Source organism: Diadema setosum, chromosome 8 (genome assembly GCF_964275005.1).
Source record: "Diadema setosum chromosome 8, eeDiaSeto1, whole genome shotgun sequence".
Classification (NCBI taxonomy): Eukaryota; Metazoa; Echinodermata; class Echinoidea; order Diadematoida; family Diadematidae; genus Diadema; species Diadema setosum.
In genome coordinates, this window is record NC_092692.1 from 18093927 (window position 1) to 18111723 (window position 17797).

At 39.8% G+C, this 17797-nt stretch overlaps 1 protein-coding gene across 1 annotated transcript in view; it reads left to right on the forward strand.

Annotated features, from left to right (window-relative positions):
• Positions 1-17797, forward strand: part of LOC140231611 (rho GTPase-activating protein 17-like) — an 89541-nt gene that overhangs the window by 47216 nt on the left and 24528 nt on the right. Inside the window, exons 7-8 of the mRNA XM_072311761.1 lie at positions 4931-5051; positions 12683-12751. Coding sequence (XP_072167862.1) covers positions 4931-5051; positions 12683-12751 — 190 coding nt within the window. The remainder of the gene's footprint in view (positions 1-4930; positions 5052-12682; positions 12752-17797) is intronic.

Sequence of the window (17797 nt, forward strand, 5' to 3'; positions counted from 1 at the left end):
GTGAAGGTATTTTTGTGGGTGTTAGAATTTCTGCTAGCCAAAAGTAGCACGAAACGGCCGAAACTTAATACATCACGAAAATTTGTGCACTTACAGTATTAAACTCAATGAAACATAATAGGACTGTAATATTCTGATAGATGATAACCCATTGTCTCATACTGTACACTATACATGAAACATATTTTGTTGTGTACCGGTAGACACTCCATAAACTTTGCACTGTAATGCACATGCAAAAAAAAAAAAAAATAATAATAATAATAATAATAATAATCATGCAAATACTTTTTTTTAGATGATAAAGTATGTACAGAAGTACGCTCATCCACATAATTGTTAATAAAAGATAGGTGAAGTTTACTGGAATTGACCCTACAGAAAAGGAAAAGAAGAAAAATATGAAAACATCCACTTTTACAGTGCAAGAATCCAGAATATTTTGTGATAGTACCTCTCTCTATCAAGCCGTCCTAAAACCCATGCTTTTCTTCCAATGGGTCCCGATCTTGGGCAGAAATGAAATCAAAAAGATTCATACGCAATCTTACTGGGCTTTGGGTTAAAAAACAAGATTGAGAAGCCCAACTCTAGACTGACCTAAATACCAAAGTACTATCGATTACCAGGCCTCCCAACTATTCTGAGTATGGAGAAAAGAATCTGAATATTCTCCATTCCCAGCTCTTGTTTCAATGGAATTTTCCTATTTTTCTTGATAATTTTTACTACACACTCCTATGGGGTCTGCTCTTTCTGTACTACTTATGAGCCAAACCATCCCTATTTTTCATTTGGAAAGGTTGAAAGGTCTGCATTACAGACCACATTTCAAATTTGGGTCCTTTCATTCCACGACTTGAAGACAAAAGACCTCAAAACAATGTCTTTGTGAGTAAAGTTTCTAAATGAAGTATTGCTTTCAGTGCAAAATTTTAACCATCTCAGTCCCTTTTTAGGAGCAGCTGAAACCATATAATTGCACAGGTCCCACATGCTCATATTCCTGTCAGAATGTATTTTTTTTTTTCTTCTTTCGTGTGCATATTGGTCATATAGTTCCTGTAACACCTTTTTGGCTTTGTTTGCAGTTCTCGAGATCAAGAATACACATTTGCTCATGCATTAGGTAGCAAAAAAAATTAAAAAATAAATAAAAAATCAACCTCTGGAGCAGGATATAACCCATTTTCTCTCAAAGTTAATTTCAGTCAATGCCTTCTCAGACTTCAGGTGATCTCAAGATGAAGCTTTGATGTTCCCATTGTATCCTTTGTGTGAGTTTGATATAAAAGCAATGGATTGACCACTAAAGAGGGGGTTTTGTGTTTTGTTTGTTGTTGTTGTTGTTGTTGTTGTTATTGTTATTGTTGTTACTTTACAAGTAAAATTTGTCTGGTTGGATTTCAGACTCCCCAGTGTGTGTTGCACGTGAAAAGGGCACTATGAAATCCAAGGAGGTGATGACACCCAAGTCATTTCATGCCGTGACAATCATTCGAGGATGTGTAGGACCAAAATACACCATGGCATACAATATGTTGGGGACAGGGAAGCGGTGCAGAAGGAAGTCATGTGACCACGTCACATGCCAACAGGCAAATAGTACTCACACTTCGCCAGGGTTCAGTTTCACTTTGGCCTTCATGAACTTCGTGATTTATTGGTTCCCAGCATATTTGTATGTCGTTCCTTGTTTGAATAGTTGAGATCCTCAGATCACTGCTTTTCAAAACTTCACATCTTGCTACAGAAATGTTATTTAAACTAAATGCTGCTTTGTACTCCAAACTCATAAATTTCGTTTTGAAGTTTACTCAGCGGCCAGTTACAATCTGATTATGGAGCTAGGCTAAGGCTGCAATCCATCACATTATTGCTATCTCCAACTACAGTAGGACCTCGATTATCCGACCATCGATTATCCAGATTTTCTGTTGTCCGGACATTGACTGGCTGGTATCAATTTATGAAGTACGAAACATGACAACGCCATGCAGATAATTGTAATATTAGTGAATTGGTAATAACGTGTATACCTCTGGCATGATATGCAAGAAAGTGCTGTATTTGAGCATATCTCTCTTATCTGGCCTGATTGATTATCCGACCGCCCGCCGTTCCCGACGTGGCCTGACAACCGAGGTTCTACTGTACAAGTTTCTTCTTCTCCTTCTCATTCACTTCTAAATGGAAATGCCTGTCTCCAAAATGAATGATGCAGTGCGCTGCAAATTCATGACTTTCATACAAATTTTTTTCTCCAATGTCTCTGGTTGTGGCCGTGCATTCATGTCCCTTCAGTGTGTTGTACGAGCGGCGCTCACTGCAACATATGCTCTATTATTATGCTGCTTGTCTGACATGGGCGAAGTTACATGTATGATGGGCAAATCTTGAACTTGGTTTGCACATGTCCATGCGTCGATTTAATTGATCGTGTCTTGTTTACAGCTTGAATAGTAGTCATGTGAAGCACTTGTGTAGAACTGGTTTACGGATGAACTGGTGGTCATGCTCTGAAAGATGTCATTGTAGATTTTGTTACGATTCATTTGATAGGATGATAGCAGGGGAAAACACCATACCGGTATAATGTAATTGTGTGCAACGCCGTGAATTCATTGTTTTAGGGAATAAGATCCTTCCTGTAATGATAGATAGCATTAAACACTGTGAGTTTTTTGCAATATTTGTGTTCTAAGAGCCCCATTGTTGATGGCAAGCAATTAGCTTCAGGAAAATTGTTCAAAGAAATTAATGTCCCCCCAAAGGTTGGTTCATGTACGTTAACTCATTAGCAAGTTCCGTGTAATCAGACCTGTTGTTGCACATTTTCAAGTCGTCTTCTTGCCACGATTCAAAACAAGAAATAAAAATAGATACGGGAAGAAACAACCTGTAACTTGCAGCACGCAGGCGGATGTCGGCTCGATGTAGGAAGAGAACGACTCTGCCCCTTACGATCCCATCCTCGGTCATGAAGCCATGTTTCATCACCGGTCGTAAACTTGAACTGTTGCGTAGGAAGAGGAGAGAGAGAGAGAGAGAGGAGGGAAAGGGGGTATCCCCAGCTGACAGACAGAGCGTGACTCACCCCCTCCCTTGAGGTCTAACCGTTACTACCCCCCCCCCCAAAAAAAAAAAAAAAAAAAAACCCGATACCTCTGACAGACCTCACAGCCGACCTATATTAGAGCCGGAGGGTCTGGACCTTGGGTTGGCATGACCCCTAGTAGTGTAGTATTATGTACCTCAGGGGCTTGTCTGCTTGGCTTCTCTGGGGCACAGGACTCTTGGGTGCAATACAGGAAAGATGGCTCTACCCTCAGATATGTTTTTATTTGTCGTAATTTGTGTGTCTGTTTTCCATCGGCGATAATTTATGTTGCCGGGCCACCCCAGCAGAGGGAAAGGGGGAGGAGGGGAAACTAACAGAGAAGGAAAGGACAGTGGGGCTGAGTGAATGGCCTCTTGGCTGCCCAGACTCTTAGTCACAGACAGCTAGATAGCCATGTATTCACCCGCGCGCGCAACTTTCAGTTTCCGATACTGCCAATTTGAATACCAGCGAAATAGGGGCTTTTGATTGATATGCGCTAAAACGATTGGTGCTGCATGTACAACATGCTGGAATGATAGTGGAGTGTGTGGGAGGAAGGCTGTTGCTTTGTGAGATTAATTTAATGTGTGCATATGTGGTTTAAAGGGAAGAGTTTGTTTGTTGGTTTCTTGTTTATTAGAATTCCTCACCAAACTAGGGACTTTATGGCCTTTTTTTTTTTTTTTTTTTGCACAAGTTTCAATTGGCATGAAAAGTACATAGGCCTACCCCCTTGACTTTTCAGCGACATATGTTTGGCCAGATATTTTTCTTTGTCCCTTGTGGGGGAGTTACATCAATTGCTCTTTCGATATCCTAGAAAAATGTATGTGTTATTTTACTTCAATAGATTTTCTCATTATTATTGCACAACAGTGACATCACAAGTTGTTGAAAAGTTTTAATCTAGAGAGGGATGACACATTATGTTAACCATAACATGACTTTTCAATGCCTTTTTTGAGTCTCCCCAACATAAAACCTTTTGGGATTCACTGAATCCACAGAGGTTTTTGAGGATCTTTCCCTAAAAGGGGATGGCTAGTAACTGATCAGTGGAAATGCTGGGGGATGATTGTTCCAATCCTTGTAGGATTCATTGAAGAGTACATTATATATCTATTGTTGTGTGAAAATTATTTGCTTCAGAATGGTCTCATATTCAAGTAATGTGCAGTTCAATGTTAACGGCCCATTAACGATCGCCCCGACATTGTACAGGCATGCTAACCTGGAAACATTGAATTGCACATAACTTGGAATATGAGACCATTCTGAAGCAAATAATTTTCACACAACTGTAGATAACGGGCCTATAATGTACTCTTAAATGAATCCTACAAGGATTGGAACAATCACCCCAGCATTCCCTCTGATTCCCACTGATCAGTTACTAACCATCCCCTTTAAAGATATTTCCTCACACTAGAGACACATACAATGGATGATAATAAAGGAAATATTCAATTTGTAACAGAGTTCACTGTTATACTTGTGTGGTAATCCTGTTTTCAGTAAACTCTGTTGGAGTATCCTTAAATGCTGTTATACTGTTTTTCATAATGTCTTTGGTCTGTGAATCTTTTTTTTTTTTTGGGGGGGGGCGTCAGCTGAAGTGTAGTCTAGTCTCACAGACTTGGTTTTAGGCTTGTGTGACATGTAATCAAAGCCCTAATTCTTGAAGTATATCAGTGTTATCACAACCTAGAATGACTGCAGCTACAATGGCAATACTCACTGAGAACTGATTTGGAGATGGGTATAGAGTTACATAGCGAGTGACCTATATAAATTATGGATTGGTTATATCCCGCTTCTGTCTTGAAGATACCATGCAGCATCGAGGGCCACATCACTGGGAAAGGGCAACATCCAGGAGAATGCCGCCAAGGTTGACGCCATCAAGGAGGAGCTGGACGATGCGCAGCTAAAAGTGGAGCAATGCAAGGTACTGTAGCCCTAGCCTAACACTGTTTGATCTCCTTCATATCCATTCCACCCATTATCCTTTCCCTTTCACTATCACTCCGTTTTATATTCTCCCAGAAGTGTGTCCCGCGTTCACTCCAAGACCATTTAAGAGCCCCTTCAACTATTTTGTGAGTGTAGCACAACTCTATGAGGTTGTGCTAGACTCGCACTAGGCTGGGTAGCACGATCTTTACCTCAGACTTACTCCAGATCACTCACCCCAGACTCGTGCTGTGTGCTTGCGCCGCGACCGTTTTAGAGTCCCCATCATGTGATGGGGTTAACACATCCAACATGTCTCTTTGAGGTCGTGCCATGTTATTGGGAACTCTGAATGGGGTATTCCCCCTTCTCTACTCCCAACTCTCCCACCCATTATCTTTACCTTTCCTGTGACTCCACCTATTAATTCCCTTTTTCTTCTTTTCATCCTGCTATACTTTCTTTTCTATATCTCTGTAGTGATCCCCTACTAAAACTGGTACTGGAAGGAAAGTAGAAATTCACTGTTAACTTTCAGCCCACTCAGCAAAGTATCCTTTTGGCAAGTCTTATATTTATTGCACTTTCATAGTATCTGTCCATGGCAGTGCCTTCAAAGGTGAGGCTGTTACACCAAGACGATCCCTATACAGATTCGTGTTTCTTGAACTGATTTAGAAACTACCTTTTCCATACAAGAGCTACATTGCAACTGATTGACAAATTGCCCTACATCGACGTAAATGAGCACTGAATTGATCAGTGTTTTAGTAGTAGCCATGATAAAAAATCATGGGCGTACATACTGGAGCAGGATTCGAACCTACGACCTCCTGTCGATGTAGGGCAATTTGTCAATCAGTTGCAATGAAAACATCTCGACGGAAGAATTTCATGAATTTGAAGAGCTACATTTTCATGCACATTAGTGTGCACCTGTCTTGTGTGGGACAAATCAAAGTAGATCGAATGTGGCTTTTTTTTTTTTTTTTTGCTTTGACGGTTAGTGGAAGGATAGCAGTGCAGGATGCACACATATCAATTTGAAGGAGAGCAGCAGGAGATAACTGAACTTTCATCAATGAACAGGCTGTGTCTTATACCATTGTTTTGCAAAAGTTAAAGTAAAGTAAAGTATATCTGAACACACTCTACTGTCTTCACAATACGTCAGCTTTCATTTGCTTGCATTTCAGTATCCTTTGTATACCCTCAGCCAGAGCTGATGTTGTGGCTGGGATAGATAGTTTTGGAAGGACATTATATCTGAACTGACTTCATTAAACAAGACCATTCCCTTTCCGATGATGCAGGAATTACGGGCAAGAATTTTTGGCTGAAGTTTTTGTGAGAATATTAACCTTCACGGCTGATAACTGAGACATGAATGTAAGGCAGACCGATTTCGAAACTGTCCCCGACACTAGTTGCTGGCTCTCCCCCCCCCCCCCCTCCCCCAGTTGTTGAATTACTCTGTGTGTGCCTGTTACTCCCTTTGTTTTTTGATACCGTACAGACATGAGAAGTTCTGATCACTTCTGGAATAAGACCAGGAAGTAGATACAGTATTGTAGGTGAAAACAACAATTAAATGTTTTGACGGCATACAAGCCTGTATTAACACCCCAACCGACTTGCATTTTTCTTTCACTTCTGCTCCGGACTACTCCAAACTCTCATACTCTTTATGATGTCCCTTAGTTTCAGTCTCTTTACTTCACAGGCGGGGAGGAAAAAAAATATGTAGCGCGGTTTCAGTTTTGGAGTTCCTTATATGGGCATGTTCTAGGATAAAAGATATTGGGCAGCCACCATACGTCTAAGCCCACTCGCAACCTTTCTGAGCGTTGAGAAAAGTTTTTATTGTGTTCCATTATAAATCTACAAAAGTCCAACAGTTGTATTACATTAAAAGAGGTCTTCTAGCTAGTATCTTGTGTTTTTAATTACTGTTGTAGTTTCAACAGTTTTTTTATGCCTCCGCCACGAAGTGGTGCCGGAGGCATTATGTTTTCGGGTTGTCCGTACGTCCGTACATCCGTATGTCTGTACATACGTCCGTACGTCTGTCCGTCCGCTTTCGTTTACGCGATAACTTGAGTAATACTTACTGGAATTTTACCAAACTTGGTCCAAGTATGAAGTATGATGGGGCAATTATTTTATTAGATTTTGGGTGAAATCTGCCAAAGGTCAATGGTCAAGGTCAAATCATGAAATTGTATCCGTTTACACGATAACTCAAGACTGGATGGAGCAAATTTCACCAAACTTTGTTTGAGGATGATGTATGATGGGACAATTACTTGATTAGTTTTTCAGTGAAATCGGAGAGAGGTCAAAGGTCAAAGATCAAGGTAAAATCCTAAAATTTATCTGTTTACGTGATAACTCAAAACTGGATGAAGCAGCTTTCACCAAACTTGGTCCAAGGATGATGTATGATGGGACAATTAGTTGAGTAGATTTTAGTGACATTGGCAAGAGGTCAAAGGTCAAAAGGTCAAGGTCAAATGCTACAATTTCCCCCATATCTATGCAATGCCCGAAGGTATTTTCTTGAAACTTGGTGTGGACATGTACTACTGCGTAAAGATTCTCCAGAGAGAGTTTCATGTCATAAGGTCAAAGGTCAAAAGGTCAAAGGCTAGGTGAAAATGTTGCAATATTACTTTTCTCGCAAATGGTTCAGTGTATCTTTGTGGAACTTGGTACATATGCATATACTGCATGTGTAGGTATTTTCTTGAAACTTGGTGTGGACATGTACTACTGCGTAAAGATTCTCCAGAGAGAGTTTCATGTCATAAGGTCAAAGGTCAAAAGGTCAAAGGTTAGGTGAAAATGTTGCAATATTACTTTTCTCGCAAATGGTTCGGTGTATCTTTGTGGAACTTGGTACATATGCATGTACTGTCTGGCAGGGATTATCTAGGGAATTTAGGGATCATGGGCCAATAGTCAGGGGGTCAAAGTTCAAGGTCAACTCCTCAAAATTTTACTACTTCCCTCATATACTAGTATTTAATGCAATGCTTGCATTATTAGTTTCAAAACTTAATACATGCATTACCTAATGGAGATTCTCCGGGAAATTTCCAGCCAGAAGGTCAAAGGTCAAAGGTTAAAGGTCAAAGGCCAGGTTTCAATGCCCCCCCCCCAAAAAAAAAAAACAAAAAAACATTAAAAAATCTACTTTGTACCGTCATCACACTCCTTCTTCGTACCTTGGAAATTACTCATTGCATAAACTTCCCCAAAATTCCCCAAATATGTGTACCTGCACTCTTAGAAAATTATAGCAAACCCAGTTCAAGACATTTCTGACAAACCTGTCATTTCAATATTTTGCCAGTTATGTGAAACTGTCATGGATCACACATTGTGAAGACATTGTACTATATGCCTATTGGGAGAATCATGCATTATGGCGGATGCATCAGTCGCCATAGCGACATTTCATTTTTTTTTTTTTTAGTATTGCTATAATACTGCCAGGTATCCAAGCATATCAATGTATGTGAAACTTTGCTGAGTGTTTCAATGGACAATAAAGTCTTCCTTTACTTTCTCTGAATCACTAATCACTCCGGCGACCCTTGATCAAGACTATCTGAACTTTTTAGATTTGATATCATGCCTTTGACCCTGTGAAAATGACAAGGTTTAGTCTCAGTTTCATACCTGTCAAAGCATCATCTTTTTTTCTGTAAATCGGGGTCAATATTCATAGGCGTGAACCTTCAAAGTGCGTGAAAAAGTCTTCCATGACAACTTTAAGATTTCTCTTTGTTCCCTGTCTACTATATATTTTATGTTAACTCATCATTGGGCATGGACTCTCCTCTGTACAAGGATTCAGACAATGTAGGCCCTACACTATTCTCTGTTGGACAGTCAGAATGGAACAACCTGCCTTTCTCATATTACTGAGTGTGAAACACTTGCCATGGCATATTGTTTTAGAAGTGTTTTATGATGCTTGTTTCCAACGTATTGATAACCATATGAGACATTGAAACTAATCCAGGGTGACTTGGTTTTCAAACCAGTCGCACCATTCTATTTGTATCTTGCTATTTTCTCCACCCCTCAACCACAACAATGTTGATAATAATAATGACAATGAAAATAGCATTAACTAGAGGGGCCGTCAAAGGCGGCAGGCCCATGCCTTAGCGGCACTACAGAGTAGGGGGTAAGCCTACCAGTATTTGGTCACCTACCGGAATTCGGTCACTTATCACTAATCACCAGCCAGTGAGTTCTACCATCACAACACACGCAAATCACATCATTTCACATACTGGCACGCTCATTCACAACAGGAAAGTCCTTTAGTTCCCTCCAAAAATCCATTGAAAAACCCAAATTCCACCGTCAAAAGTGCAGAATCAGCGCAACTTTTCCAAAGTGCGTGCAAATTAAGCCCAGTTTTAAGAGTACGGGTCGCCGAAAAAGCGCTAAAAATCAAGAAATACGCCGTTTTCTTGCGAGATATTTTGCTTATCACAAGCTGAGAGTGTGATGGTATCCGCAAAAACGCAAAAGAAAAACAAAATTTCCGTACGTGCCGATGCAGTGATTCAATGTACAAGGGTTGAATGCAAGTGTCCACTGCACCAGTATTCGGTCACCAACGAGCGCCGCAATGTCCCCGATGCAATTTTGCGCCAACAGGGTAATGCGCGGTGCATTTTCAGCTGCCCTGAACACGCATTGACTTTGAACACACATATCATGCAGTGTGACTGGGACAGAGCAAAATTTTTCCGTGATTGAGGAATGTTCCTCCAACGAAAAAAAGAATCAATATTAATATGAAAATCACCAAGTACGGGCCATTTTGTGACTACGGAAAGTTAACTTTCACAAAATTTTCACAAATTCAGGACTAGTCCCTCAAATAAACGTAAATTTCAGAATTCTTATGAACATTTGAGCAGCGAAGTCCGTCGTCTGGGAGTTCTGTTTTCGTATGGTAGTGGAAAATAGCAAAGTAAGAAACAGGAAAATGCTTGGAGTGGTCACTATACTATGGGGTCAAAACTACAAGGTCACACAGAATTTGTAGGGGTCAACCGATTATCACCAACATCTAATCGATTCTTTCCTGTCACTATCCAAACATTCCCTGAACATTTGATGCAAATCCGTTCACCCACTCTCTTGTTATCTTGTACACAAACAAACAAACAAACAAACATACGGAACCCTTTACATAACCCCCTGCCTATTTTCATCAGCGTGGGTAATAATTGCAAAAATAATGATGTAATATAATATAATAATGAGGGTAGTAATAAAATAATAGATGCATTCACATTAGGAAATAATGTGGTGTTTCATCGTATAAAGTGTGAATGGGCCTATTCAGTTAATGTTCCCAATCTGTCGTCCCTGTAGCAAGCCACGTACAGATGTACAATGTAGCATTCATTCCAAGAGCCTACATCGACAGGTGGAAATTGCGGGTGTCTTCTCGCCAAGAACAAGCTGTTTTATTCTTCCAGAGCAGTCAGTAGTTTTAAGACCGTTTGGGAAGTTCTATTTTGTCAGGCTTTGTGCACTTTATGGACTAGGGTATGCCTCTCTTTACCAATGGTATACCACAAATGTTGATGGCTGACAGTGCTATGTCTCTGTTACTGAAGATGATGAATACTCTGCTGAAATAAGAGTATTATTATGATACACCAGGAGGATTAGACATGTTAGACGAAGATGACAACATGTCCATTCTCACATTTAACTTTCACTTCTGTCTCTTCTTTTAACTTATTTGATGTTTCTGTCAATACTCGTCAAGACAGTGTAATAAAAAGTTGAAACTATTGGGTCTGTGCAGTGGTAAAAGGCTCTCACATCATGAGTGCTTACATATTTTATACTTCAATTTTCAAATCTCAGACATTCAGACTCTTATGTGCTTTTTATGACCCCATCAAATATTTGAAGATCTTTATTTAACAATCATCTGTTGCTGTCTTGTACAAAAATACATTTTTTTTCTTTTTCTTTTTCTTTTCTCTTTTTTTATACCTCTGGAGTGCTTGTGATACTTCAAACAAAAAATTCAAACAATGCAGCCATCAAGACACCTCGCTGAAGAGGTTTTGGTTTCACAGCTTCAATAATCGGCCAGTGCCTTCAGAACTTCAGATGTTTGGAAGATGCCTCAAAGCTAATAGATGTGCATCTAAAGGGAAGCTCATGTACATCTCAACATTTTGAGAAACGTCCCACTTGAAAATACTGCTATAAAAATTTTTAGACTGCTTTTATATTTGCTAAACCACAGATACATCTAAAATGTAGGTACCTCACTTTACTCTGAAGGATTTTATCAAAGGCTACTATGACAAAAAAAAAAAAAAAGCTGTCATATCAGAAATCATCAGATAGCATTATGCATTATTTGATTTCTGGCCACACATGATGTTCTTGAAGTAAAGTTTTCTGTTCTTGGAGCTTGTGTATAAGAGATGGTTCATTTTACCCTAAGTGAAAGAAAGGAGTGTTCACACAAGACCGGTGAGTTAGCTCAGTCGGTCGTGTGTCTGCCTCATGATCCAAAGGACCCCAGTTCGATTCCCGAGTCCCACTGAGCAATATTGTGTGCAATCATACCATCTCCTCTAGTAAGGGGCAAAACACGCTGTCCCTTGGATAGGACTTAAAATGGAGGTCCTGTGTATGAGAGAGTCACAACTCATCATGCACGTAAAAGATCCCGCTTCGTTTATTCATCGCAAAGAGCAGGGTGTTTAACCCAGTGAAGTGGTCCCGCCTCGCATCCAACTGGACCCCATGGAAGACCAGCTTAGTGTAGCTGAATAGGACTATCTAGCCATCTTCTCAGATGGAAATGAAGCAAACAAACAAATGTTTGTATGTGATAAGGACACTATGTCCTCTGGTGTGGGACTAGTGACATTTCTTGCACAAGACGGTGATACTGTATACGCCATATATTTCGCGAGTCTAAATTATTCCCGACGATTTCGCGAGTGGTTAAATTCGCGATCGTGGAGTCCTGTACTAAACGGAGAAACGTATACGTGTACGTCACATTCACATCGGGATCAGAGTCAATATTTTCGCGTGTCTTTAATTTCGCGAATAGCACCCGACTCGCGAAATTTGCGAAAATAAAAACCTCGCGAAATATTCGGCGTATACAGTAATCCATAGACTATGTGAGTGAATTTTACAGTCACATTATTGAGACAGCTATTGCTTTTCTTCCGTAATATAATTCTCATGGACAAAATTCTGCGCATCTTGTCTAACTTTCATTTTCATCACCTTGCTTTACTTCTACTGTTTGTTTCCCAACATCCTCTCTCTCTCTCTCCCCCCAACAACCCCCCCCCCTCCGAAAAAAAAAAAAAATAGAAGCAAAACCGTTTCCATAATGATGTATTTCCCTTTACTGTGACAAAAAGCAAGTTCAGGTTTTTCAGTGCCTGCTTTGATATTGGAATGTGATGAAAGCAAGAGTTTACTTTACCATGAAACCTGACGAATATTTAGCAAGTTTATGATCACACTCACAATTAAACCGCTTTGTATTCTATCTCTTTTTTCTCCCTATTTTGTTTTTGTCTTTGATGCATTACCCAGGATGCCTTAGTGACTGACATGCTGAACCTGGTGGCCAAAGAAAGTCTGCTAGCTAGAAGTTTGATGGACGTAAGTACATTTCTGCTTTATTCCAATCTTACCTAGTCTTTAGCTCACCTGAACCAAAGGCTCAAGTGAGCTATATTGCGACCACTCACCGTCCGATGTCCAGCGTCCATTGTGCATTGTGCGTCTTTCGTCGTGCATTGTAAGTCAGTTCATGGCAGCTCCTAGGGTGGGGTCGGGGGGGCGGGGGGTGTGTACCGCCACATATTCTTCTTATTCTTGAAGGGCACATGGTCAAATTTGTCACCAAACTTGGCAGAAATTGTCACTGGAATGACAGTATGAACTATGCAAAATATTGTTTAAAACCAGAAATACTCTGAATTAATTCATTAGTGAGTGTACTTTTATTAAGGTTATTTATGGTAGATTCAGGGCTTAGGCAGGGATTAAATTTGAGGCTAGTTTTTACATTTTGATCAATTTTTCTTTAACTGCTTAGTCAAATTTTCTAAATACAAGTGTACTTTTACCATGTGTCATAGAATGTGCAACTGGACACCATACCCCATGGAAGCCCTCAAAGCTGCCCCCGCCCCCAAGTTCTTAGTGTTTTCAGGTTGTAGTCTGTAAGAATGCATGGAAGGTGAACTTGCGATACTCGAGTGAGATCCCCTGGGTCTCTTTTTTATGCCTCCGCCACGAAGTGGTGCCGGAGGCATTATGTTTTCGGGTTGTCCGTCCGTCCGTCCTTCCGTCCGTCCGTAATGAATTTTGTGGACAAGGTAACTATCGAAACCTGTTGAGGTATCCTAATGAAACTTGGCATGTATGTGTATTAGGGGATGAAGTTGTGCCTATCAACTTTTGGGTGCACATGCTCAAGGTCAAAGGTCAAAAGGTCGAGGTCAAATACATAAAATTTCACTATTTCCACCATATCTATTGAATGCCTGAAGATATTTTCTTGAAACTTAGTGTATACATGTATTACCCAATTAAGATCCTCTGGTGAAAGTTTGGGTCATTAGGTCAAAGGTCAAAGGCCAAAAGGTCAGGGTCAAATACATAAAATTTCATTATTTCCACCATATCTATTGAATGCCTGAGGATATTTTCTTGGAACTTAGTGTACACATGTATTACCCAATTAAGATTCTCTGGTGAAAATTTGGGTCATGAGGTCAAAGGTCAAATGTCAAAAGGTCAAGTAAAAATATTAAAACTTCTTTTTTTTTCTCCGTACCTTGGAAAATTGTTCAAGGTATCTTCATGGAACATAGTATATACATGTACTGACTGGAAGTGATTATCTAGAGAATGTAGGGTTCATGGGGTCAAAGGTCAGGGGTCAAAGGTCAAGTGCAAGACTTCAAAATTTCACTATTACCCTCATATTTATGTAATGCCAGCAGGGTTATTTTTTTACACTTGGTGTATGCATGTGTAACCTAATAGAAATTCTCTGGAAGGTTTTTTTTTCTCTTTTTGCCTCAAAGGTCAAAAGGTCAAAGATCAAGTGAAAGTGCTGAACAACTTTTTCCTCCATATCTCGGAAGTGGCTCAAGTTACCTTGAAACTTAGTACATATTATGCATGTTCTACCTGAAAGTAATTATCTTATGAATTTTAGGGTCAAGGGCCAGATGAAAATGGTAACAATTTACTATTCAATTCAGAAATTGCACTTTTTCTCCACACCTGTACCTTGAAAATTACTCAATGCCTAAATGTGCGAATGGGTCAAAGTCAAGTTAAAGTCCTTAAATCCCTAGATACATGTTTTCTTATTCATCCAATTAAACCTACGTCAAGGAAGGTGAACATTCAACACATTTGTGACAAACTTGTCATTCCAGTATTTTGCCAATTTTGTGAAAATGTAATCACACAGTGTCCACATGTACTATCTAGACCTATTGGGAAAATCATGCATTATGGCGGAGGCATACCAGTCGCCAAAGCGACATTTCTAGTTTCTTTTCTTGCAAAGTCGTTCAAGCTCATAAATACCTGTGTCTAGCAGTAGATGGGTAAAGAGGGAGTTTCCCTAGACATGTGTTATACCAAGCCTGCATGTACTGCATACGGTATATGTTTAGACAGTCTATTTCTTTTTCTCCGAATCGGGACTTCCTGACAATTCGTGAGTAGTTAACTCTTCAATCCTGGAGCACATCAATGACCATAGAAATGTACACATGCTCATCACATTCATGTCGGGGTCATAGGTAATATGGCGCATTGTTGAATTTTCTGTTAGCAGTAAAATAAAAATCCAACAAAAAGATGGCATATACAATATCTCAGCAAGTGCAGAAAGATTAATGACACTCTCTGTGAAAATGGGACATTCCATGAAGAAGGTATCAATTTTTAAAAGTTTCCCTACTTGATTTACTGTAAAAGTGGAAATTTTCGCAGTGTTGAAATTTTCGTGCATTTTGCGCAACCAGAAGCTAGCATGAAAATAAAAGCACACGAATATTTTTGTGTGCCATATGTTCCAGTAGTTAACGTCTTGATTCCGCGGAATTAAAAACTCACAAAACTCTTCTTAACCGGCCAAGCACGAAAAATTAGTCGCGCAAAAATATCCACTTTTACAGTACATTAAATTGCCCAGTCACCCATACCGAGTGGCTCAAATACAATCCCTGTTAGGAAATATCCTCTCTTTCTCAAGCTATGAGACAGGTGGAAATGAACACTTTAGTGTATGATACAAAAGTATCTGTACTTGAAAGAATCTGGCAAACTTTCTATAAAAGAATTGATTTCAGTGTCAGATAGTAATTCGCAAAGTGTCATTGGTACAGAAATCTCGGTTACAGAGATGACACTGAATGTGTAATGACTTATGGAGCAAATACCACAGCTTCCAAGAATCAATGGTGGGATACACATGCATGCAAATTAGCGGGATACAAATCTCAAGATTTGCATAGCAATCAAAATACCGAGATTTTTGCCTGTGTGGACACAAAATCCCACCAATTATCACGAGCAGCACCGCAATGCAAATCCCAAGAAATCTCACACTTATTTCTTAATAATCCTGATAATTGACCCTGTGATGACCATTTGAACGCTAAAAAAAAGATTGCCCCAAGATTTTATATCCCATCATTCAAAATGCATATCACAACAGCATGCGCACCACACCACTGTGACCCGCAAGAACAAAGGGCAAAGAGAAGTGCATGCAGTAAGGCACACTTAGCGGAATATTTCTCAGTCCATATGAACGCTTGCAAAAAAAATCTTGAGATTTGGATGGCAATCGTTATCCCACTATTTCTGTCTGCGTGAACACTTGCTAAAATCTCGAGATACGGATCGGGATCATTATCCAGCTATTTTGTACACGTGAATGTGGCTAATGATTGATATATGTCCAGACGACACACTCAAATTGAAGCATCCAATGAATCAGATGTTTCTGTAGTGCAGTGATTGTCCAGTTTTCTTGCGCAGTCCTGCCAGTATTTCTCCCTGCTGATCAAAGTGAATTCCATGTTGCTACTGCATTCTGTATGGCCCGTCATGGATATGAGATAATTCACATGTCAAGTTAGACACCGATTCTTCTGGCTGGCTCTATTGTGTAAAAGAGATGCACAAAGCAAGACCACATCATATGATCATTCAGAACCTAGTCCCAATTGTACACACATTCCCGTATCTTTGTGTATACTTTGTGTTTGGTGTGGAGAAATGGAGGCATGGTGATGGTTGCACCAGGCTATAGACGACTATGGTATAGAGTGATCAGTTTCATGAACAACAATTAAGGACTTCCTCAAAGCTCTCATTGTGTGGTTTTTAATGTTTTATGTTCCAGAACAATGTGACACATATGGTAACCAGATCTGGCCACCTTACAATGGGGTGTGCATCTATGGCTTTATCTATAAAGTTGCACTTCTCATATTCCCCATTGTGGCATGCTAGTATTGTCACACATAGCTGCTGAAATGTCCAGATTGACACTTAACAGACTGAACAGGATTTTAGAGTTATAGTTTATGTCCTCTTGTAGGAAAGATGGTTTTCCCTATTCATTTGGTCTTATATGTGTTTGTCTTGAGTGCGTGTGGTATAATCTTGGGACTTTTAGATAAGATTTGTATTGATTTTCCAACATTTATGTTTGACAGATGTTGAGTGTTACATTAAGGTTAAAGGGTGTGTGCAGTTCTGGTCGAGGTGAGGATTTAGCTTTTAACGTTTTGCGAGATATTCAGAAACCACTCTATGAGATGTCAAAGAGCATGCAGTTCTAAGGGGTATCAAAAGTTTATTCGATGTAAATCGGTTTTGAAATGGCTGAGATATCCAAAAACAAGGTGAAACAAACAGATTCTAATAAAGTTGTGGCATGTCGCCTTTTACTATTATCACTTTTTTGGATATCTCAGCCATTTGAAAACCAATTTTCATCAAATAAATGTTGAATCCTTCTTAACATTATATGCTTTTTCATTTTTCATAAGAGGCTTTTCATTATCTCACTTAGGAATGTTCAAAACATGAATCCCCACCTCATCCAGTACTGTACATTCCCTTTAACTTTCATTTATTTATTCATTTGTTTCTGTATGGTACAAATCAACAAGTCACTTTAGAAAACATACTGTCTTATTGATTCATCATTTATCATGGCTAACTTTGCACATGAGATATTAATACCCCTTTCTGTAACTCTCTTGGCTCGGGCCAGGCCAGAGCTAAGTTGTAAAATGTTGAGTTTATGAATGGGTGGGGCCAAAGTGTGGTCCGCACCAGTCTCGGGCTATTTTGACGCTGCTGCATAAAGCTAGTACCAGGCGCGGGCCAAGTTCGGGCCAGGTACCAATGGAAAAGTTTATGAACAATAGCAGCGCCAGGCTCGGGCCAAAATTCCTTTCGTAGACAAAGGTTACAATTACCTGGCCGTGCCTCCGCTGGAACATGCATTCATTTACCATGGTACATTGTAGTTATCCCTTACGTGGCCAGGTTCATGAATGGGTCATTGTAAAATGTGCAGCTCTGCTACAGTTATTGAACGCAATTTTTGTTGAGCCCACCGGAGGTGAGGGGAGACAAAGGGATCGCCTGCGGCGT